This window comes from Ovis canadensis, chromosome 17, assembly GCF_042477335.2.
Source record: "Ovis canadensis isolate MfBH-ARS-UI-01 breed Bighorn chromosome 17, ARS-UI_OviCan_v2, whole genome shotgun sequence".
Classification (NCBI taxonomy): Eukaryota; Metazoa; Chordata; class Mammalia; order Artiodactyla; family Bovidae; genus Ovis; species Ovis canadensis.
Window position 1 is genome coordinate 63,423,586 of NC_091261.1, and position 22,365 is coordinate 63,445,950.

The window sequence follows — 22,365 nt, forward strand, 5'->3', positions numbered from 1 at the left end:
ACCTTGTGGTGGAGATGGTGACGGGTTCTAGGCTGATCTTGCTGCGGAGTCGGTGACGGTGTCTAGATTGAGGGCGGAGGCTGGGCAGCATAGCTGGTGCTCGGAGCCGGGGAGCTGATCCCTGGCGTGCTGGAATGAGCACAGCTATCTTTGCTGGGCTTGTCTGAAAGCTGTGCCCTGGGTCCCAGTTTGCACCGTCGTAAAGGTGAGGTTCTGCTCTTCTTGAGCCTGCTGCGCTCTTTGGCCTTTGCATCCAGGCCTCTCGGCCTGTCTGTTGTCAGATGAGCTTAAACACCAGGACCTTAGTAGTGGTTGCAACTCCGGTTTTGTAGATTATGCTTTGTATGAGTTTCAGCTTCAAAAGAGATGAGAGGGGAGACTTCCCTGGTGGCCCTATGGTTAAGACCTCGCCTTCCAATGCCGGGGGTACAGGTTCAATCCTTTGTTGGGGAGCTAAGATCCTACTTGTGACCAAAGAAAAAAAAAGCACAACCAAGAAACACCAAAGCATAAAACCAATAAAACCAGTATTTTAACAAATTCAGTAAAGACTTTAAAAATGGTCCACCTTAAAAAATCTTTTAAAAAGAGATGAGAGTTGTTTTAGCATTACCCCCTTTTGCTTTAATGGTGTGGTTTTTCATCATCCGGCTCCCAGAAGTGCTGCCAAGAATAACCTGTTATAAGAGATCATAGAAAGCACTTTAACGTGACAAGGTTTTTGACTAATGCCAACCCACAGTTGTACCACTTAGCAGTAGCTCTTTGGGAGGCACGTCTGGGCCAGCATCTGGGTCAGGAGGAGGCCACTCACTGACACCCTTGCCTTTCCCAGCACGTCCTGGAATTGGAGGCCAAGATGGACCAGCTGCGAACGATGGTGGAAGCTGCCGACAGGGAGAAGGTGGAACTTCTCAACCAACTTGAAGAGGAGAAAAGGTGATCCCAAAACCGGCTCTCCTTTTTAAAGCACCTTAGGGAGAGCTTTCCCATCCACAGCCTTGCTGGGGTCAAACCCTTGGAACCACATGACTGACTGTGTGTTCAGTGGAGATGGGATTCCCCCTACTGTGTGAGGAGGGTTTGCTTTGACTTGGCTTTCTTGAGAAGTTTGGAACCAGACAGATGTGCCCTGATGAACTGAGTGGCTGTGTATTGAGCACTGACTGTGCACCAGACATCCTCTAGGGGATGGCCCGAGCCAGTCCATTCAACCCCGGGGCCCACCTGAGCCATTCCTCAAGAGGGGATTTTTTTTTTCTGGGCCCAGTTACCTGGTATTTATGAAACATTGTCCAAGTATCTGATGAAATTATGTGTGTTAGGGAGCGGGGTAGTGACAGAAGGGTCTTGACCTCGAGAAACTCACTGCCTTTATAGGAAAACAGAACTCTCAGTTAGAGAACTATCCAGGGCAGGATAAAATCCAGTGCTCAACTGTGTGAGACAGAGAAAGCAAGCTTGCTTCTCATAGAAGGTCTTTTGAGGCCATGAGCAAACAAGCTCTCCGGGAAAGGTGTCTGCGTAAAATCGGTTGACTGTCTCTGGGTTATGGGACGTTTGTCCTCAGTTGCACTTAATGCCATTTGCTGTCATTTCTGATCACAGTGATGTAACTCAGGGGTCTCTAGGATGACCAAGTGCTCAGGAAGGTCACAAGCATTGGCTGTTGTGGGAGGTACAAGATGGGGGGGGGTCATACATTCAGTGGATCTCTGAGGAGATGACTAGCCACTGGGGAAAGAAGCACTACAATAGAAAGTTCTCCTTGAATCTCATTCATAAAAAAGGCTACAAGTGAACAAGACACACTGACAGACCCTTCCAGGCCCTTCTGAAGGCCAAGGCCCCTGTACCACTTGCTTGGGTTTTTAAACCAGCTCTTGCTGAGCTGACTTCTGGACAGTAGAAATGTTCCCCCAGCTCTTCAGTAAGCTTGAGGGCATCAACCTACGATTATGTTTCTGATTCAACTGAGTAGAATTTTTTTTATTCTAAACTTTGTTAGAAATGCTAGTGAATTATTATTTTTTTGCATGTAGCTTATGGCCTTTGTCCTTTTTTCACAATCCGTAGGGTTGCAAAGAGTTGGACGTGACTGAAGCGACTTAGCATGATAATGGACTTTGTCCTCCTTTCTTCCTTCTCGTATACCCAATTTTGTAAAGATTCATAGTTTGAGTGTTACCCAGGTCTTATAAATCTTCCTCATATCATATTTCATTGACTTTGTGATGGCATTGATCAAAACCCACAGCCCTTATCAGAGATTTTTATGATGTGGGTGGGGGAAAAACCTTGCATTTTTAGAAGCAAGAAATAGAATCCTTGATGGCCTCTCTCCCAAATTATTCCCAGTCTTGGAATAGGTACTCATGTTGTCCTGGGACTCTCTGCATGGGGAGCCTGCTGACCTCACCCTGGAATATCTGATGTGGGTGGTGTAAAGACAGATTTGTTTTCTGTGCTACTTTCCCCCCTACGTTCTGTTACTGGAAAGCAGAAATTATAGACTTCCCTTCTCATACCTATCTCTATGGTGATCAGACCTTTTCCCTCCAGATTGATCTTGTCTCGATTAGATCCATTTCTGGTGGTTGTAACCTGGCGAACCAGTTGATTTTCTCAACCCTTCCCTTTCTGGGATCCATACCTGGTTAAAACTTTGGCGTTTCCTAAGTGGAGAAGAGCTTCTCCACTTTGTGGATTTATAAACCAGAGGCTTTAAAATGCATTTCTTCATTTTCTACATCTCTAAGGCATTTCTTTCCATCGTCATCTGCTAAATTCATCAGGACATTGATTTTATATATATAATCTGGGGAATAAGGCAGAGGTGTTCCCTAGTTACTTTCTTAAGTATTTTGTTTTGATTTTATTCCACAGGAAGGTTGAGGACCTTCAGTTCCGGGTTGAAGAAGAATCGATTACTAAGGGCGATCTTGAGGTAAAACCCCACCAGCCATCTAAAGCTTCTCGGGGTGCGGTATTCTGAAATTTGGATAAAACCACTGTGGCCAGAACAGGCAGCAGAGGGGGTGGCAGGAATCCCCGCCTCTGGGCTGTGGGCTGTGGCTGAGGGGCTGCCTGCCCTCCGGCCTGATACTGTGCATCTCAACTCTGGTAGCTGGGTAAAATTTTCACTGCCCTTTTCTCATGCTTCCAAATTCAAAACCTTGCGTTGGAGTCAATCAAGTCATAAGTCTGGCAGTGTGTCCTAAATGAGACTCTACTTATTCTTCCCTTGATCAGAATGGCATTTTAAAGAGCATTTTTTATTTCATCATGATAGTTCAGAACAGTCTCAGCTTTCCTTTTCAATTTAGCAGGATAAATCCTTTATAACCCTATAGAAAATAGATATATGCTATGGTAACTTATTTTTTAAAGTATTAGTAATTATTACCAGAAAAAGAGCAATTTTTATTTCATGGCATACTTTAATTCAGAGATTTTCCTTTAGCATCAAGTTTTCTCATCTCTTAACAGTTATTCAGGACTTCCCAGGAGGCCCAGCAGTAAAGAACACACCTGCCAATGCAGGAGACACGGGTTTGATCCCTGGGTCGGGAAGATCCCCTGGAGAAGGACATGGGAACCCACTCCAGTATCCTTGCCTGGGAAACCCCATGGACAGAGGAGCCTGGTGGCCTGCAGTCCGTGGGGTCTCGAAGAGTCAGACATGACTTAGTGACTAAACAGCAACAGTGATTCATAGGAGTTTTTTAATAAGACCCCACAATTAAATGGCTCTGATGCTTTTCAAACCACTGCTAGATGTATGACACACGCAAATGAAGAATCTTTCAAACTTAGCAGGTTTTTGGTACTTTAACCTGTAGTATTTTAATAGAAGTTTCTTGTCTGTGCAGTTTTCAGAATACACATTTTTGCTACCATTGCAATCTTAGAGTCTACTGTATGCCCACACCATGCTTAAATTTCAAAGCCCTTCCAAATAAGGCTGATTTCTTCTAAAATAAATGTATCTTTACAGTCAACAAAGAGTAAGGGAAACATTTTCTGAGGTCTGCTTTTATAAGGCCCAGAATGTAATGGATTATGAGTAATTTTGATAGCTGTCTTCCTCACTCATTTCATATAGAGTCACACTCCTTTAGTTGACTTCTGTGTTGTTCTCATCCATTTTAAAAACACCCCAAAATCTCACTAGAAGTTTCATATCATCATCTAATTCATGTCAAATACAGCCTACAATGTTTTGAGGAGGAGCGAGTTAAAATATTGACATCAGCACTAGATAGGCTAGTGTGTCCGGTAAACTTGTAATTAATCAAAGTTATGCTGAAACCCTAACACATATTGAAACTCTAGTTGAATGTCTCTTTTGTTGTTAATTTTTTATTTTTTTGCTGATAGCAAAAGAGCCAGATTTCTGAAGATCCTGAGAATGTAAGAGGGCACTTAACTGTATGGATACTTCCCTTGTTAACACAGATTGATTACAGATTAAAATGCTTATTGATACACTCAAATACTAACTGCATAATCTGACCTTGAGACATTGTTCTTAATATTTCTGTGCATGTGGCTTTCAAAGCAGTTACCTTTGAATCCTGAAGAAATTGTATGTAATGACTAAGTTCTCTAAACCCATTTGTCTAACACACAGGCACATGTTTGTTCTGTAAAGAATTTTGGCAAAAAGACAAGAATTATGTCTGGGGGCCCAACCTACTTCGTTTAATTCATAAGGCCTTCTAGTTTTAATAGAATTCTTCCAAAGTATATGATAGCTGAGTGAAACATAAAACATATTAGATGAAGTTGTATTGTTACAGAAATTCTGGGGTAAAATTTCCCCAGGTTTCATTTATTCCCATTAGAATAAAGGAACACCGAGACCCAGACTGATTGCCTTTTGTGTGAGCGCCCGCTGGTGGCCCATGGCTGCCAGTGCAGCTGATAAGAAATTCAGACTTCCAGTTTGTTGGGTCAGTGTTTCCCCTAGTTGGTGAAGCTGGAGGCAAGCATTCTTCAGTGAAGACATTGTGTATTTTAAATTTATTATTCTTAAATTAAACGTTTAATTGGAGGATAATTGCTTCACAATGTTGTGCTGGTTTCTGCTATCCAACAAGGTGAGTCAGCTATAAGTGTACATATATCCCATCCCTCTTAATTTATTATTCTTGAAGTGAGATTTTTTTCCCTAGTAGCAGTGCCACAAGATATGGAGATTTTTTTTTTCTTCCTACCTCTGTTTAGTATCAAACACCCAATTGAGATCTTACCAGAGTGGCTCAGAAGCAATCTTACCGGAGCACTTAAAAGCATGGCTTCACGGCACACCCTGCTGGCCAAGATGCCAATTGAAAAAAACCTGAGAGCTTCTTCCTCTTCTGATTTACCACCACAAAAGAATGAGATTAAAACAAAGGATTTTTCTTCCCAGCAGCTAAAATAGACAACTCAAGACTGAATTTTTTTTTTTAAGCCTCCATTCTGAAGGGTTCCTTTTTGTGCAGCTACTTCAGTGATCTGGGTCTCTTCTCTGCTCCGAAAGTAGGCTCCTTCTGCTGCATCCAGAGTCAGTCTGCATGAGGCCTCCCTGCTGCCTCTCCTGTGCGCTTCCAGCAGAGCCTTGGCTTTCCCTCTCAACTCCCCCACCCTCCATGGCCTCAGGACGCTCCTCTTGAGACACTCTGTCCTCATCTAAGAAAGTAATAATCCTAAAAGTAGGGTGGTCCTATCCAGCCGAGCATTTCTGTGACGTACAGGGAAGGACAGGGAAGCAGCTTGCTGGTTCCTTTTGCTGATGGCTGGCCAAGTGCAGTGCAGAGCCCAGATCATCTGTGGGCACTCTCTCGCCAGTCAGGAGACACCCAGAGGATCTCAGAACGGGGAGGATATCACGTTCAGTGGGTATCTGCATTTTATCTGGAAGCAGTAGCGACTTTTTGGGCTTCCCTGGTGGCTCAGACAGTAAAGAATCTGCCTGCAATGCGGGAGACCTGGGTTCAATCCCTGGGTCGGGACGATCCCCTGGAGAAGGGAATGTTTACCCACTCTGGTGTTCTTGAGGCTTCCCTGATGGGAAGTGATCTTTACCCAGAGAACACTGAGCTCTGTGTCAAGAAAGAAAGGTACTGTTGCCTTTGCTTCTTCCTGTTAACTTTGCATTTCTCTTCTTGCTACTGTGACCCCAATTATTAAAACATAGATCTGGATGAGATTCTTTTTTTGTGAAAGCAGGTAAATTGAAGAACGTCTATCTAAGGCACATCTGGGGCTTCCCAGGTGGCACAGTGGGAAAGAATCCACCTGCCAATGCAGGAGATGCGGGTTCGATCCCTGAGTTAGGGAGATCCCCTGGAGGAGGCGATGGCAACCCACTCCAGTATTCTTGCCTGGGAAATCCCATGGACAGAGGAGCCTGGTGGGCTACACATCCATAGGGTCGCAAACATTGGAACATGACTCAGCAACTGAGCATACACACACAAGGCACATAGAGATGAAGGGGACTCTCCAAACAATTAAGTTTTTTATTTTTATTTCATTATTTCGTTGAGGGTGAAGAGCTGAAGCAAGTGAAGAATTTTTACAGAAATTTTTTTGTTTACTTTTAAAATATTCTGTGATGGTTTTTTATACCTGGTTCACAAGCAAACTGACCCCTTGAATACACTGAAATCCCTAGAGTACCACTGGAGTGAGTAAAGATATTTATAACATAAAAGATTCTACTTTCTGCTTAAGCTTTGCCCTGCTTTCTATCACTTTAGGGTTTGTTGTCTTTTTCCTTATATTGTCCAGACAGAGCGATCCAACTAGCTAAGACCACAGAATAACCAGAAACTGCTGGGGGCAGCTCTGTTGACAGGTTTTATCAGTTGATTATGTGGCTAACCTCTTTGGTTGGAGAAGTGAGTGGGGAAAGAGGTCCATTCAGACTGATCTAGATGATTTCAAGTTGATTAAGATTCTGCCACACTTAAGACTGTTTGAAAGAGATGGCCCTCTGGTTCTCCATCAGGTTTCATCAAAATCTGAGGTTTTAAAACATGTGAGGATCTTACTGGCTCTTTTCGCATGGAGCTGAAACTCTTGCCTTTCTGTTGAGTCACCATATTTCTTACCTCTGAGCTGAGGAGAAGTGATTGTTTTAGGATTAAGAGTATGAGCCCCTTCACAGTTCCAGCTAAACTTTTCTCCTGCTTTGAGCTCCAGGGATGGAGGCTGTCAAGCGTAACTGTCACTGAATTTTCTCTTTTAAATCGAATCCCTGTCCTCTTTTTTTCCTGGTGACACTCTTTGGAAAGCCCACTTCCGTGGCTCCTCACCTGGCATGTATGAGAATGTTGCTAAGAATCCCAGATCCTTCTCATTCATCTCAGCCAGCACCACTGATGTGGTTTCCTTAGCTCCAGTTCCTAGACTTCCTTTGTTAGGTTTAATACTTGACCCTTGCTCACATCAAATTGTATGCAGAAGTACAGAGATCTGCGCTAGGAACTTACCAACCAGATGTAGACTTATGACATTAATCTTGTCCATATTTGAGTGATGGATGTTCAGTTTGAGGGCCAGTCTACTTTTTTAAGTCACTGAGTCAGTTACATACACATTAATGTCAAGTAGCTGTTGCGGGGAGGAGGGAAAGTGATAGATTAGAGGAATATTAACTATTCTAATTTGTGCTGATAAACTTCACTTATCAATATAACGTATATTTGGCTGCATGCGTCTGACACTTTTCATCTTGCCTCACGTGTGTTCCATTTTTTCTTTCTCAGTAGACTAGCTCATGTCCCCTGCCCACCTCATCCTCTCGTCCATAGTATTCATTGTCAGCCCCCCCAACCTCTTCATCTCAGTCCGCCCTCATCCCCTCTCCATCACCCTTTGTGTCCACCCTTTGGCGGAAGGTACTGGTGGCTCAGCCTGCATGCCGCGCCCTTCTCCTCCTGTGCTGGCATGTCACGGTGGCACTGTTGTGTTTCTTCCTCTTCCTTTTTACTAACAGACGCAGACCAAACTGGAGCATGCCCGCATTAAGGAGCTTGAACAGAGCCTGCTCTTTGAAAAGACCAAAGCTGACAAACTCCAGAGGGAGTTAGAAGACACTAGGGTAATGGTTTTCACTATTTAACGAAGCCGATCCATGGTTGTGAACGATGGACACCGCGGGTGACGGGCCCCGCAGTTGGCCTACAGCCGTGACCCAGCGGTTCGACTTGAGTCTGCTGGTCCTGGTACCGCCCGGGTCCTCATGGGTGTAGGCTGAGGGGTGGGCCCAGGTGCTTTACGTCGAACACTTTGTCCAAGGTGGAGATTCATTCCTTTGGTTAATTCGGCCAAACTCATCATCTAAGCTCTGCAGCTCTACAGACTGCATGGACATCCACAGCTGCATCTGAGGGTCTTTGTATTAATACCAGGAAATAACCTTTCTCCTGTTTGCCACCAGCAGTCAATTGTCCTCTTGTTCTCATATTCCTAGTGGGTTTTCTAAGTAGTTTTTTTGTTATTGTTTTACTTTAGCTCTCTTTTTCTGCCTTCTTCCCTGACCTCTTGGGTGAAGAGAATGGAAAACATTGGCTCCTTTTAATGAGAGTTAAAGATTTTCACCCCAATTTTTTTTTCCCTTGGCACCTGGTCTCTTTGTATTTCTGTTGCCCAGTAGGTTAAATTCTCAGTGGTCAGGAGGGAGAAGTGTGCTGGGAACAGAATGACTTCTGCCAACCCCCAGCTCACAGTGTTTGGCCCTAGGAGGCAGTGGTTTAGTCATGTGTTCACTTGAAAAATGAAACAAGTGAAATTTATTTATATATACACTATTCCCAGCACTTTACAGATGTTAACTTAATCTCACCACACTCCCATGAGGGAGGTAGTAGCGTTGTCCCCATTTTACAGATGATGACACTGAGGCACTGAGAGGTTAACTAGTATGTCCCAGCTCACACAGCTAATTGAGATAGTTGGGCCAGCATTGCATTTGGGCCATTTGACCCCAAAGTCTGTGCTCTTAACCACTACAGGATGGAGTCAGTCTATTACAGAAGTCGTTTTATGCTAAAAGATTTAAGAACTAATCTGAGACACATATAAGAAAACATGTATGTATATATACCTTTTAAATCCTGAATTTGACTGTCAGTAGCTAAATCACCAAGATCCTTAATTTTAAAATTTCAAAAATTATTCTGTCTCTAATCAAATTTGGTGTCCTGATTTTTTTTCTTTTGAATTATTAGTGTTTGTAAAAAATTCTCTTCTCAAGAAATCATTAATCTAAAAAAATCTAGAAAATCAAGTCATTTTTCTTCTCTAAGTCGTGAGTTTTTTATTTTTTAAGAAGAAAGAAAATGTTCTCAGTTGGCCTCAAAACTAAAGATGTCTTCTGTGTATTTGGTAAGGAAAAAATCCTGGTAATTTGGCGCCATGTACTTGTTACCTGAGAGTCAGACTTGATCTGGGAAATACAAGGGACTGATAGGAAGACTGGGCTCCTGTGGTGTGGCTGGCTACTGAAGTAAGGATTTTTTTTTTTAACTTCTGAAGTGCTCTCCTATACAGCTTTGTCAGCAAACAATTTTTTTTTTTAAATTTTCAGTGGATAAGAAAGCATCCATTCACAGCACAATTTATTCAAGTATTTCAGATTCAAACTATTACCTTTCTGTAACAGTCCTGTTGATCCTCACTCTTGGTCTGCCAAGTATGGAACTAACTACTGACCCATACAAATTTCCCATCACCCACATTCCTTTTTGGGAAGTGCTGTAAAATTCCTCTAAGCCAGTAAGCCCAGTTTATAAACAGTGTGCTTGGTGCTGTAGAGACATTAGCAAGAATAAAAAACAGTAACCTGGCTTTTATGGTGGAAAAGGCAGACACGTAGATAGTTTCACCCGAGGGCAGATTTGGGGAAATGAAAAATAGAAGTGCTGTGAAAATGCTCCATAATCAAACTATTATTTTCCCTCATTTTTTACTTGGCATTTCCTTAGTTTGACTGTTTTGTTGTGACTGATTAAGAATTAGTGCCCCGTTGGGTTCAATTTATTTGTATTATAGACCTCGTAGCAATGGAGTTTAATAATGTACCTTATTTTGCGGTAGCACGCTCTCCGAGTCCTCACCTCCCAACCTCCACCCCAGAAAAAGCTAAGTCAATGAACTACCATCTTTCAAATACCTACAGTCTTAAAACACAATTAGACCCTGCTCTGAAATGTTCAGTGACTTGATCATGCAGCCTTGGGAGTCCCAAGTGCTTTATTTTCTTGTTCATGGTCAACCCTTTAGTCTTTATCCACCTCACAGCCTGTTGGTGGGCCACGGGGCTGAAGGAAACATACATCCATTGCCTCCTGTCTTGTTAAAGGCAGTGAGGGAACCAGCCTTCACCCTGCAGAACATTTGATCTGTGAAATTTGGGACTCACTGATGTCTTGAAATCATTCAAGGTCCCCTTCTATTTCCCAGGTTAGCCCAGTAAATTTTTATACCTGAAGCTACCATTTCCCACATTTTTTTGTGCACCGAACTGACTGCCTATCAGACGACAGAGGGAAAGAATAATCTTGGGACCTTCCCAAGAATAAAAGGATGAAGGTTAGGAAAATGGTTTTCCTCATCCTGGGGTCCAAGCTTAAATATCAGTAGATTCCCAGGTTCTGTCCCCAAGCTCAGGTAGAATCAGCGTGTGTGGGCCTGCTCGTGCGCACACTAAGGTCGGGGAACCACTGGGTTAGGGCAGCGACCCATGTGCGCAAGACGGTGAGCGGTTACAAACTCTAAAAGGGGGAAGGCCTCTGTGTAAGATTCCTACGTATCATTGCAGGGAAGTAACCATTGTTTCCTTGTCCTTTCTTAAAAATAAGTCTAGTCAATTTGTTCTTTGGTCAACCCATTTTTCCTCCAGTTGTCATGGTATTTACTGAAATATTTGCTAGGTATTTTTATGCCGGTGCTACCCGATAGAATTATGACATGAGCCACAGATGTTTTATAATTTAAAATTTTTTGGTACCCACATTTACATGCATAGGTTAAAAGGAACAGGTGAAATTAATAACATTTTATTTAAACCCATATATCCAAACTATTATAATTTCATCATATACTCAGCATAAGAAATTGTTAACAAGATATGTTCTATTTTTCCCCAAGTCATCATTATTTGATGTATATGTGACTCTCACAGCCTCATTTTAAGTGCTGAGTAGCCATATGTGGCTCATGGCTGCTGTACTGGACAGCACACTTCTGTAAAGTCACTGCCAACAGATAGATAAGCGTTTATACCCCTTGGGTAGAGTAGGCAAAATAAAGATTCTTCTTCCAGAAGGCAGATATATAAGAACTTTTGAAAGGTACTGTTTATATTAACTAACTATAGTTAATGGGTGCTCTTCCTGATTTAAGGTTCTTTAGAGGGGAAAGAGCTATTTAGGGGGTGAGTTAAGCTCAATAAAACTCAGTTTTATTTTCCTTTAGCATCTCAAAATGGTGAAAAGTTTGCCAAAGACTGTAATTGGGCTATATTTTGAATTGGAGTGTCCAGAACCAGGCTTAAGCCACAGTCAGGCCTGGATTGACACATAGACATTCTTGGTGGCTTGACTGCTGCCTGAGATGGGGTAGTCCCTAAAGATCTCCAAGCTTAGAGAAAATCATCAGTGATTCGTCATTTGAATGGCCTCTTCTTTCTCCTTGACTGCTGCTAACTAGGTGGCCACGGTGTCAGAGAAGTCCCGCATTATGGAACTCGAGAAAGACCTTGCATTGCGAGTGCAGGAGGTCGCTGAGCTGCGGAGGCGGCTGGAGTCCAATAAGCCAGCGGGGGATGTGGACATGTCACTGTCTCTCTTGCAAGAGATCAGCGCTTTGCAGGAGAAGTTAGAAGCCACCCATAGTGACCACCAGAAAGAAGTCACTTCTCTGAAAGAGCATTTTGGAGCCCGGGAAGAAACGCACCAGAAGGAGTTAAAGGCTCTGCAGGCCGCCGCAGAGAAGCTTTCCAAAGAGAATGAATCCCTGAAAAGCAAGCTCGACCACGCCAACAAAGAGAATTCAGACGTGATCGCCCTGTGGAAGTCTAAGCTGGAGACAGCCATTGCGTCCCACCAGCAGGCCATGGAGGAGCTGAAGGTGTCCTTCAGCAAGGGGGTCGGCACCGAGACAGCCGAATTCGCCGAGTTAAAAACGCAGATAGAGAAAATGAGACTGGACTACCAGCAGGAAATAGAAAATCTGCAGAACAAGCAAGACTCAGAAAGGTCTGCTCACGCGAAAGAGCTCGAGGCCCTAAGGGCTAAGCTGATGCAAGTCGTTAAAGAGAAGGAGAACAGTCTGGAAGCCATCCAGTCGAAGCTGGACGAAGCGGAAGACCAGCACCTGGTGGAAATGGAGGACGCCTTAAACAAACTGCAGGAAGCCGAGCTAAAGGTAAAGGAGCTAGAGGTGCTGCAAACCAGGTGCAGCGAGCAAACCAAGGTTATCGGTCATTTTACATCACAGCTCAAGGCTGCCGGAGAAAAGCTCTCGGATCTTGATGCGCTTAAGAAGGCCAGCTCCGAAGGTAAATTGGAAATCGAGAACCTCAGACAGCAGCTTGAGGCAGCTGAGAAACAGATTAAAAACTTAGAGATTGAAAAGGATGCTGAAAGCGGCAAGGTTTGTAGCGACATCCTCCATCTTTTTTTTCTCCTCCATTTCTTATCTTGCGTTGTACCTTATTTTTCAGTTGAGGTCATTCATTCTCCAGACTCCTGACTTAGTTAAAACTGGTGCTGACCTAATTTCCCATATGAGTGGAGTATCTTCTGAGCATCTTGAGTATGGTTTCATCTGAGGAGATTAGAGAAAATAATGACTCAAGGGTGTGGATAGATTCTGGTTTCCTCATATCAGAATACTTTATTATTGGGTTGGCCAAACAGTTCATTCTTGTCTTTCCATTAACATCTTATGGAAAAACTTGAACTAACTTTTTGACCAATCTGATATTTTGTCTCTGGACTTGCTGTGATCTCTTGTTTCAGCTTGATTCCAGTCTATAAACTCTTTTGAAAATAGAGAACTCCCCAAAATGATGGTGTTGAGGTAAATGAATTGAATGTATAAGAAGCTTAAAAGGTAATCACATCCTTTCCCATTGCCTGTCTGTCGAGTCATATATAGGCTTTCCAGGTGGCTCAGTGGTAAAGCATGTGCCTCCCAACACAGGAGACGTGGGTTTGATCCCTGGGTCAGGAAGATCCCCTGTGGAAAGAAATGGCAACCCACTCCCTTATTCTTGCCTGGAAAATCCCGTGGACAGAGGAGCCTGGTGGGCTACAGTCCTTGGGGTCGCAGAAGAGTCAGACATGACTTAGTGACTAAGTAACAAGAGTCACAGGTAAAACAGAATGTGAACTCTAAGTGCACTTGACTCTTGTAAATTAACCTGCTGTGATCAATAACATTCACAGCAAAATGAAGGTTAAGAGCCCGGATCCCTCCGCACTGCTACTTATGTCTCATTGGGGTTTTTTCCTATGTCACAATGAGAGCATGGTCTAGTCCTTGCTCTTTGGAGGAAACTCTTGGACAAGTGTGCTTTTCACCAAGGCATAGGAAATGATAAGAAACCTTTGCCAGCTACATTTCTTACTAACTAGCCTTGTTAAATGTCATAATCATTTTTAACTATTGTTCGAGGAAGGAATCCTCTTTCCCAGTCCTCCTGCCACTAGTTGAGGCACGGGTGCTGATGCTGAATGTTGTGAGCTCTTTGTGGGAAAAGCTGCTCTGTTGGCAAAGAAGGAAGGGTTGTGATGGTTAAATGAGGAGAGGTGAGGACAGACGAATGGCAAAGATTGCTAAGTAACCTTAGCTGAGGATGACAAGCCCAGAAAATTTTTCTCCAGTCTCCTCATTTGGTTCCGAACTACCAATCCAAACACAAAAATTAAATTAATTAAGAATATGTAGCTAATGGTTGGTCTACTTTTTTACATGAAGATTCAGTGAAAGCCAATTTTTCTGATGGCTATTGTCTAGTACATGTTTAAAGTTTTATTTTACATGTTGAAAAACTTCAAACATGTACAAAATACAGAAAATGGAATACAGTCACATGAGTCTACTACCATTCCTATCTTACGGTCTTTAAAAATCCAGAAAATGAAACTGCTCCACTGTCTCATTTAGAAAGTAAGCTGCTGGGACTTCCCGGGTGGTCCAGTGGTTAAGAATCTACCTGCCAATACAGGAGGCATGGGTTCGATCCCTGATTTGGGGTGCTCAAATCTGAAATGTTCTGGGGCTGCTAGGCCCGTGCACCACGAAAAAGAAAAAATATATATACAGTAAGCATCTATATTTTCTGTTTTAGGTCGTGCTGATAGTCCAAACTTAGGTATAGAAAAATACTGTATTTTGATTATTTAAAAATAGCCATGGACAGTCTCATCTAGAACTGATTGTGTGACAAGTCATTGGCTTCTTAGAACTAAAAGCAGCAACACTGAACTGACTTTTTACCCATGCCTTTATTCCTTTCAGTTTTGTTTGGTTGTGTTTGTTTTCTTGTACATTTTTTTCATATTTGTCTTATGTTTTCTTTCTCATTCCTTTTTGTTTCCTTTGGTCCATTGGTTTCTGTACCATGTAACTCTGTCTGGTAGGCTAGTAGCATCACCAAAGAGCTGCAGGGAAAAGAGCTAATGCTTAATAACCTTCAGGAAAACTTGAGTGAAGTCAGTCAAGTGAAAGAGGCTTTGGAAAAAGAACTGCAGACTTTGGTAAGTACCTGTCAGGAATCTGAATCTCAGGGTTTCTGGCCAATTTGAATTGTTCCTGTTTAAAAAAAAAAAAAAAACCATGAAAAAATTTCTATAAAGAAGAAGTATGGCACCTATTTCCTTTCTCTTGCAAAGTATTGATTGGCTGATAATCAGGGGAATTGGATCAAACCCAAACTAGCAATAAAGGTAAGTACTGCTTTTTTTTAATCTGTCCTTTGCCTCTGGTAACGCATTGACGTTTTGACATGTTGCCGACCACTTAGTTTCACTAAACATGGGGCCTTCCAAGTTATGTTAGGTTTTTCGTGTAGCTCTGGCCCTGTGCCTTGTCCTCCCTGCCCTGAGACAGCAAAGCCAGCAAGCTCCCTGGGCCACAGGCGCCCTCCATTAGCAAGGCAGTGATGTCTGTGTGTGCTCGGCCGTGTCCGACTCTGTGAGCCCATGGACTGTAGCCCACCAGGCTCCTCTGTCCATGGGATGCTCCAGTAAAGAATACTGGAATGGGAGTTCTTCCATGTGCCTTCTTACTTTCTCCTTTTTATACCTCTGTGCTAATACCAGTGATGGATAAAAGTGTTTTGATATTTCTTTGATTTAAATGCCAATATTACATATTTCTACTTTTTAAAATGTTAATACATAGTTAACTGCACTATTCATTATGATAGCTACCACCCACTTGGCTCTATAAATTTGAATTAATTAAAATTGAATAAAATACAAAATTTGAGACTTTCCTGGTGGTCCAGTGGCTAAGACTCCACATTCCTAATGCAGAGGGCCCAGGTTTGATCCCTGGTCAAGGAACTAGATCCCACGTGCTCCAGCTAAGAGTTTGCATGCTGTGACTAAGACCTGGTACAGCCAAATAAATAAATATTTTTAAAAATACAGAAAATTCAGTTCCTCCATTGCGCTAGTCACATTTTAAGTGCTTGGTAACTACACATGGCCCATGGCTGCCAACTGACCAACACAGTATCATTGTAGAGAGTTCTGACGAACCCCCACAGTTTTGATGCACAGTACTTCAGGTACATTTTGAGAAAAGTTGGCCTGGAGATTATCATTTTTTAATACAGTGTCCTTTAAGAAAATGCATTTTGGGTGTCACGCCATTTCTCTGCCCTCCTCCCCAAACTTTCAGGATGCCTTACTGTTTTGTTTTTCAAGTTAGAGTGTTCCTCTGCGTCCTCTGAAGAGAAAACATGCCTCCTGAAGTTTGGCCTTGGGAATAACGCAGGTGGACAACCTGTGGGCTTTGATGGGCTTGTGGTTTGTGAGCCCATTTTTTAAATCAAATATTCATTTAAAAATTCACTTGGTGTGTCTAGCTCAGAATTCATCTCAGGAAAATCAGAAGAGTGGTTTTATCCTGCCCTCCTGTCATGTTTAGAAAAGATAATGAGTGAGCAATGGACTTTTTAATGTAAAGGAGTTGACACAGATCTAGTTTCCAGATACTAGGTTCTAATTATTCTTAGATGTAAAACATGTCAGGACTCAGATCCACAGATGTAGAAAACAAACTTATGGTTACCAAAGTGGAAAGGTGGGAGAAAGGGATAAGTTAGGAGCTTGTCACTGTCGTATACACATGACTATATAAAAAACAGATAACCAACAAGGACCTAGTATAGCACAAGAAGCTATACTCAGTGTTTTGTAATAACCTATAAAAGAGTTTGAAAAAGAATAGATCGTTGTGTGTGTATAACAGAATAACTTGGCTGTACACCTGAAACTAACATAGCGTTATAAATCAACTAAACTTCCAAAAAAAAAGAAATATTAAAAAAAAACTTCTGAACCCTGTTTGCTGTCTCAGGCAGATTTATGGAGAAGTTCTGCTACTGGAGGGTAGCAACATGCAGAAAAAGTATATGCGTGGCACCACATGTACATACCCACACATGCATATACTGACATAAGTGTGCATATCCATACACATATACAGACATATGTGCATGCCCAGGCAGGCACACAGGCACAAACCGCATTCACTCGTGTGCACACATGCATGGTACGCATATGGTAGTAGTTGACACCTACATGTTTTAAGCATAAGTTAGCATTAATGAAACAAAACTAGCAACAAAAAATAGTGTTACAGTTATTGGAACTTTTTATAATTTGAGATCTGTCTATTCTGAATGTCCGATTGTTTTTCTTTAGAAAGAAAAGTTTGCTGATGCTTCAGAGGAGGCAGTCTCTTTTCAGAGAAGTATGCAAGGTACGTCTCACTGACATAAGAGTACTTTAGAGGAGGTCACGTCCTCAAGTGGGAGGCAGTCTTCAGCTCAAATAAAGTTCCTGCAGTGCATAGTAACACTACATTCCCTTGGCTTTTTAAAGCCTCAAACTCCAATTGATTCGTTTTATTTTTTTGTAAGCAGTGTGAAATGTATATGGGTTTATTTTCAGTTTATCGCCTTCTACCTACCTACTGTTAGATGCAAATATGTCTAACATATTAAAATATGTGCAGATTAAAAAAAATAGGCATCATCACTTCTCTTACACTATCACCAAATCAACTGAGCTGTGTCAGCCTTCAGTCCATGCCTTCAGCCTCCTTTCCTCACCATCCTGAAGTCCCAACATGTTCTCAGTACTGGAAAGAGCCAACATTACCATCCAGACACAGCTTACCTTCCCAAACTGCTGTCACCTCTGCAGCCTAATCATTTCACCCAAAATCTATCCTGCCTTCTAGAAATATACAGTCCAGTTTCCCAGTTGTATTAAAAGACTCACCCCTGTCAAATATACCCAAGACACATTGAGTAAGAACAGCAGGTTACAAAATAGTATATACTCCATGGTTCCATTTACACAAACCTATGGGTACCATTTCCTACTCCAGGGGATCTTCCTGACTCAGGGGTTGAACTTTCATTAACTGCATCCCTTTGGCAGGTAGATTCTTTATGACTAGCACCACCGGGGAAGCTCATACCAAACTATATGCAGATGTATTCAACACTGTCCCCCAACATAGATGTTTGAATGGATTGTGTCCACGATATTTCTAGTAATGAACTCTGGGTGGTCAGGTTGACTCCCATTAATTCTTTCTTCTTTTTGACCTAAAGCTTGACCCGTGTTAAAATGTAGATGTACTTGGGTAAAGTATCATCTTACTTAAGCTTCAGTCATTGGTAGCTCTATTGAGTTTTAAGTGGAAGGAGGCAAGAGATCCCTGGAGAATGGATGTTCAGTGCCTACCTAATCTTCCGATTTGGGGAGACAGAAAATTGCTTGCTTGCTTGCTTGCTTTAGGTTCATTATATAGTGGTTTGATTTCTAATGGGATTCTTAAGTATTCCCATGACCCCAAATCTCAAACTTTTGATTTAATTTGGTTATAAGACAGTCAAGCTTTAGGTGGCTTATTAACTCTGAGATGTATTAAACTTTTAACTTAATCCCAAATAGAAACTGTAAATAAATTACACCAAAAAGAGGAACAGTTTAACGCACTGTCTTCCGAACTGGAGAAGTTGAGAGAAAATTTAACAGGTAAGAACACGTCTCTGGTTATTATAAACGTTAAATATAGTAGGCTTCCTAGGATTTGAGATCGTTTTAGTGTGTGGTTACACGTATCTACTGTTCAAGCATAAAGTCTTTGCCCATTGTGTTCTCTTGTGATGAAATCTTGTTGGAGGTCTGTAAACCTCAGCAAATCCCCTCTGCCTTGCTTTCTTTCTTTTTTTTTTTTTTTTTTTGCCTTGCTTTCAAACAAGTCAGAATCCACCACACCTCACCACGCCCAGTGCTGCCCTTCATCCCAGCCAGCCAGCATCTTTAGTCCAAGCTGTAGTAGCAGCTGGCCACCTGGGCTGCCCACTTCTGCACTTGCTCCCTTCAGTCTTGTCTTAGCACAGCAGCCAAAGAGATGCTTTCAACTTTAAGTCAGATCATGTCACATCTCTGCTCAAGGTGGCCCAGTGGCACCCATCTCGCTCAGAGTAAAGGCTGTGGTCCTTAACTCCCATCAGGTCCTGTTACCTTTCTGATTTCATCCCATGCTGTTCTTCCCCAGGTTGCTTCCACTGCAGCTGTATCTGCCTCCTTGGTGATGCTCGACTGTGAAGCATGTTCCTGCCTCAGGGACTTTGCACCTGTTTTTCTTCTGCCTGCATCCCTCGTCCCTCATTTCCCCTAGGGTTTTACTTATACGTCACTATCTCAGAGAGGCCCTTTCTAAGATTTCACACTCCCCAGCTTCCTTCCGGGCTCCTGTCTCTGCTTGTATTCTTTTCCCCCTCTTAACACTTACTACTCTCTAACATATGATTTATTCTCTTTCTTGTTAATTGTCTCTCTTCTTTGCTAGAATATCATTTTCATGAGAACAGAGATTGTTATGTACAGATATTCCCAGAGCAAGTTTTGGCATACAGGATGTAGTTAATACATTGTTGTTGATTATAACACAACAGCTCAATTTTTTTTCTATACATATATATATATATTCAGATATGGAGGCAAAATTTAGAGAGAGAGATGAAAGGGAAGAGCAGCTGATAAAGGCGAAGGAAAAACTGGAAAATGACATTGCAGCAATAATGAAAATGTCTGGAGACAATTCTTCTCAGCTGACAAAAATGAACGACGAACTACGTCTGAAAGAAAGGTATGTATGAGTATTAATAAGAGCGCCAGGTTTGGGTTAGGCTCTCAAGGAAGGTCTAGATGGGAGGAGAGCCAAACTCTTCAGGATAGTTATGTTTTAAAAGTTGCCTGTCTCTTGTCCTTTATTGTCTCAGTGTATCCTTGAATCAATTATTTAACTTTCTAAGGGGAAGGTAGTAGTTTACCAATGGCAATAGTGTCTTTAAAAAAATTTTTTTTTTAATTTATTAATTCGGCTGTGCTGGGTCTTAATTGTGGCATGTGAACTCTTAATTGTAGCTTGTGGGATCTAGTTCCCTGACCAGGGATCGAACCCAGACCCCCTGCATTGAGAACATGGAGTCTTAGCCACTGACCACCAGGGAAGTCCCAGACAGTAACATCTTTTACAGGCAGTTAAAAATATTTTTAACCAATTGCAGTGTAACGATAGATAACGATTATGAAGGGCTGACCACATGCCACACGGTATGCTGACCACTTTGTATATTTTTCTGATAATCCCACGAGGTGAGTATATTGTTGTTCCCATATTAAAGAAAAAGAAATCAAGGCATAATGAGGTTAGGCAACTTGCCTGAGGTTTCAAGTCTAGGCAAGTTCTGGTCCCAGCGCCCTTGCTGCCCTTGATCACTACACCGTACTTCCTCAGCGCTAAAGCTTCTTTCATCTAGCTCTCTGTTCTTGTCTTTATTCTGAGGCTCTTGTTGCTTTGATTTGTGTTAATGGCTGCTGTATAAAAATCAAATGTTTATTTTATAAGGCACGTTTTTTAGAAGACATGTCAGCACCATTAGACTTCTGATTCTGAAAGTATTAACACTTGGCAGTTACGTTTACATCCAGCCATGTGGGGGCTCCCCTGGTGGTCCAGTGGTTAAGACTGTCCCATTAATGCCCCTCCATTGCAGGGGGCACAGGCTTGATCCCTGGTCTGAGACCTAAGATCCCACATGGCGTGAGGTGTGGCCAAAAAATAACAGCAGAAGCGTTCGGCCGAGCACTCCCACATGGTTCAGCGCTGGTGGGTGATGGGCATCTGGGCCTTGGTTGGCTGGCTCTGGCCAGACTTGCCATGGGGCGGTCACAGCTGCCAGGTGGTTGTGGCGCAGAGCCTTGGAGAAGTTTCGTTTCCATCAGTGTTTTATCCAGTGTTTCCATCCAAGTTTCCCTCCTCTGATTTATGAGACAGCCTGCTCTCTAGGCTGATGGCCCTCATACATCTTCATTGGACCACAAGGTTATCTTTAAGCTAGAACTTCAAATTATTTATTGTTATTTTCATATCTGCATTCTGAAGTGGCACCCAAATGAGTCTTGAATATTTTAGTCTGCTAAAATTTGGAAACCTCTAAGTACTTAATACGTTTCTTTTTCGCTCATCTCTCTGTATTGATCTACATGCTGTGCTGTGCTCAGTCATGTCTGACTCTTTGCGACTCTGTGGACTGTAGCCTACCAGGCTCCTCTGTCCATGGGATTCTCTAGACAAGAATACTGGAGTGGGTTGCCATGCCCTCCTCCAGGGGATCTTCCCGACTCAGGGATAGAACCCAGGTCTCTTCCATTAGAGGCGGATTCGTTACCGTCTGAGGCGGACATAAAATAATAAATGTTCACACTAAGTGTAGTTGTTACTCTAAAGTATTTATAACCATCACAGTCGTTAAAAAGTATTCTTCAGGACAAGTCAAGTTTTCTTTTTTCCTAATTCGAGATGTTATTGCTCATAACATTTATCATCATTAAGCCAATTATTATCAATATTATTTTTTAAAGTATAACTCTAGGATTTAAAGTACTCTTTGGAAAAATCTGACGCTTCGTTTTGAAATTCCTTCTAGAAATGTAGAAGAATTACAGCTGAAACTAACCAAGGCTGATGAAAATGCAAGCCTTCTGCAGAAAAGTATCAGGGAAGTAACTCTCAAAGCCGAACAGAGTCAGAAAGAAGCAGCTAAAAAGCATGAGGAAGAAAAGAAAGAACTGCTGAGGAAACTGTCAGACCTGGTAAGGAGAGAGAGTCAGGGGGACTGGTGGCCAGCAGGGGCAGAGAGGGTGGCTGGCAGGACAGCTGTGGCCAGGTGACTTCCTCCTGACGTGGGGTGTCTGCAGGAAAAGAAGATGGAAGTGAGCCAGAACAAGTGTCAAGATCTGAAAGCCAGGTACGAGGAAGCCAGTTCCGAGAGCAGAGCCAAGCACGAAGAAGTCCTACAGAACCTCCACAAGCTGCTACGGGACACAGAGGAGCGGCTGAAGGCCGCGCAGGAGGAGAACCGCGAGCTGCTGCAGAAGCTGGAGGAGCTGGGGAAGCAAGCCGACAGAGCCAGAGTATGTGGTGGGGAGGACTGTGTGCCCCAGTATAGTGAGCTTTGCGTCCCGCGTCAAGGTTGTAAGGGTGCTTAGAACGCAGCAACGCATGGAATGGGTTCAGTGGCCTTCAGAGCGCATGGCAGGAAGGTGAATGACGTCTCCTGTGGCTTCAAGTGTTTTGTACCAACTGCTCTCCCTTCTCAGGTGGTGGTGGCTACAGGTCTTTCCACCCTGAAAGCACTGTATAGCCATCACCCCCTATGCTGCTTCAAAGAGCCTTCTGTTGCCTGAGCCCTGTCCATCTGCTTGTAATAGACTGTCGCAGAAAAGCATGTCCCCCTAGTCTTGGCCGTCTTGCTGCCACCTTGCACCAGGGTTAGGAGAGACATCGTGCAGAAAAGCAAGAGACAGAGGCCACGCATGAGGCAGGTGGGCAGGGAATGGAGCCCGGTCGGAAGAACAGAGGAAAAAGTAAGAAGGGAGACCTCTGGAGACGGCTTTCATATGTGCCCAGAAAGGTACTAAAAGCTTATTAACAAGGAGGTTGGACTGAAGGGCTGTGAGAAAACATCCTACTACTGAGTAGAGTAGAACTCGGTACATTGCATGTTATTTTATGGTGTCAGGATCCTGTCAGTGTCCCAAT

General features: G+C 42.8%; 1 protein-coding gene across 8 annotated transcripts in view; it reads left to right on the forward strand.

Moving 5' to 3' along the window:
• CLIP1 (CAP-Gly domain containing linker protein 1) overlaps positions 1–22,365 on the forward strand; it is a 116,020-nt gene that overhangs the window by 53,194 nt on the left and 40,461 nt on the right. For 2 of the 8 annotated variants that reach the window (XM_069557768.1, XM_069557774.1), the window contains exons 7-17: positions 836–939; positions 2,887–2,947; positions 4,381–4,413; positions 7,991–8,095; positions 11,707–12,651; positions 14,646–14,762; positions 16,941–16,998; positions 18,204–18,287; positions 19,251–19,407; positions 21,251–21,416; positions 21,522–21,737. In XM_069557768.1, the coding sequence (XP_069413869.1) occupies positions 836–939; positions 2,887–2,947; positions 4,381–4,413; positions 7,991–8,095; positions 11,707–12,651; positions 14,646–14,762; positions 16,941–16,998; positions 18,204–18,287; positions 19,251–19,407; positions 21,251–21,416; positions 21,522–21,737 (2,046 nt within the window). The remainder of the gene's footprint in view (positions 1–835; positions 940–2,886; positions 2,948–4,380; positions 4,414–7,990; positions 8,096–11,706; positions 12,652–14,645; positions 14,763–16,940; positions 16,999–18,203; positions 18,288–19,250; positions 19,408–21,250; positions 21,417–21,521; positions 21,738–22,365) is intronic. The other 6 variants (XM_069557770.1, XM_069557775.1, XM_069557769.1 and 3 more) reach the window with 5 other exon arrangements.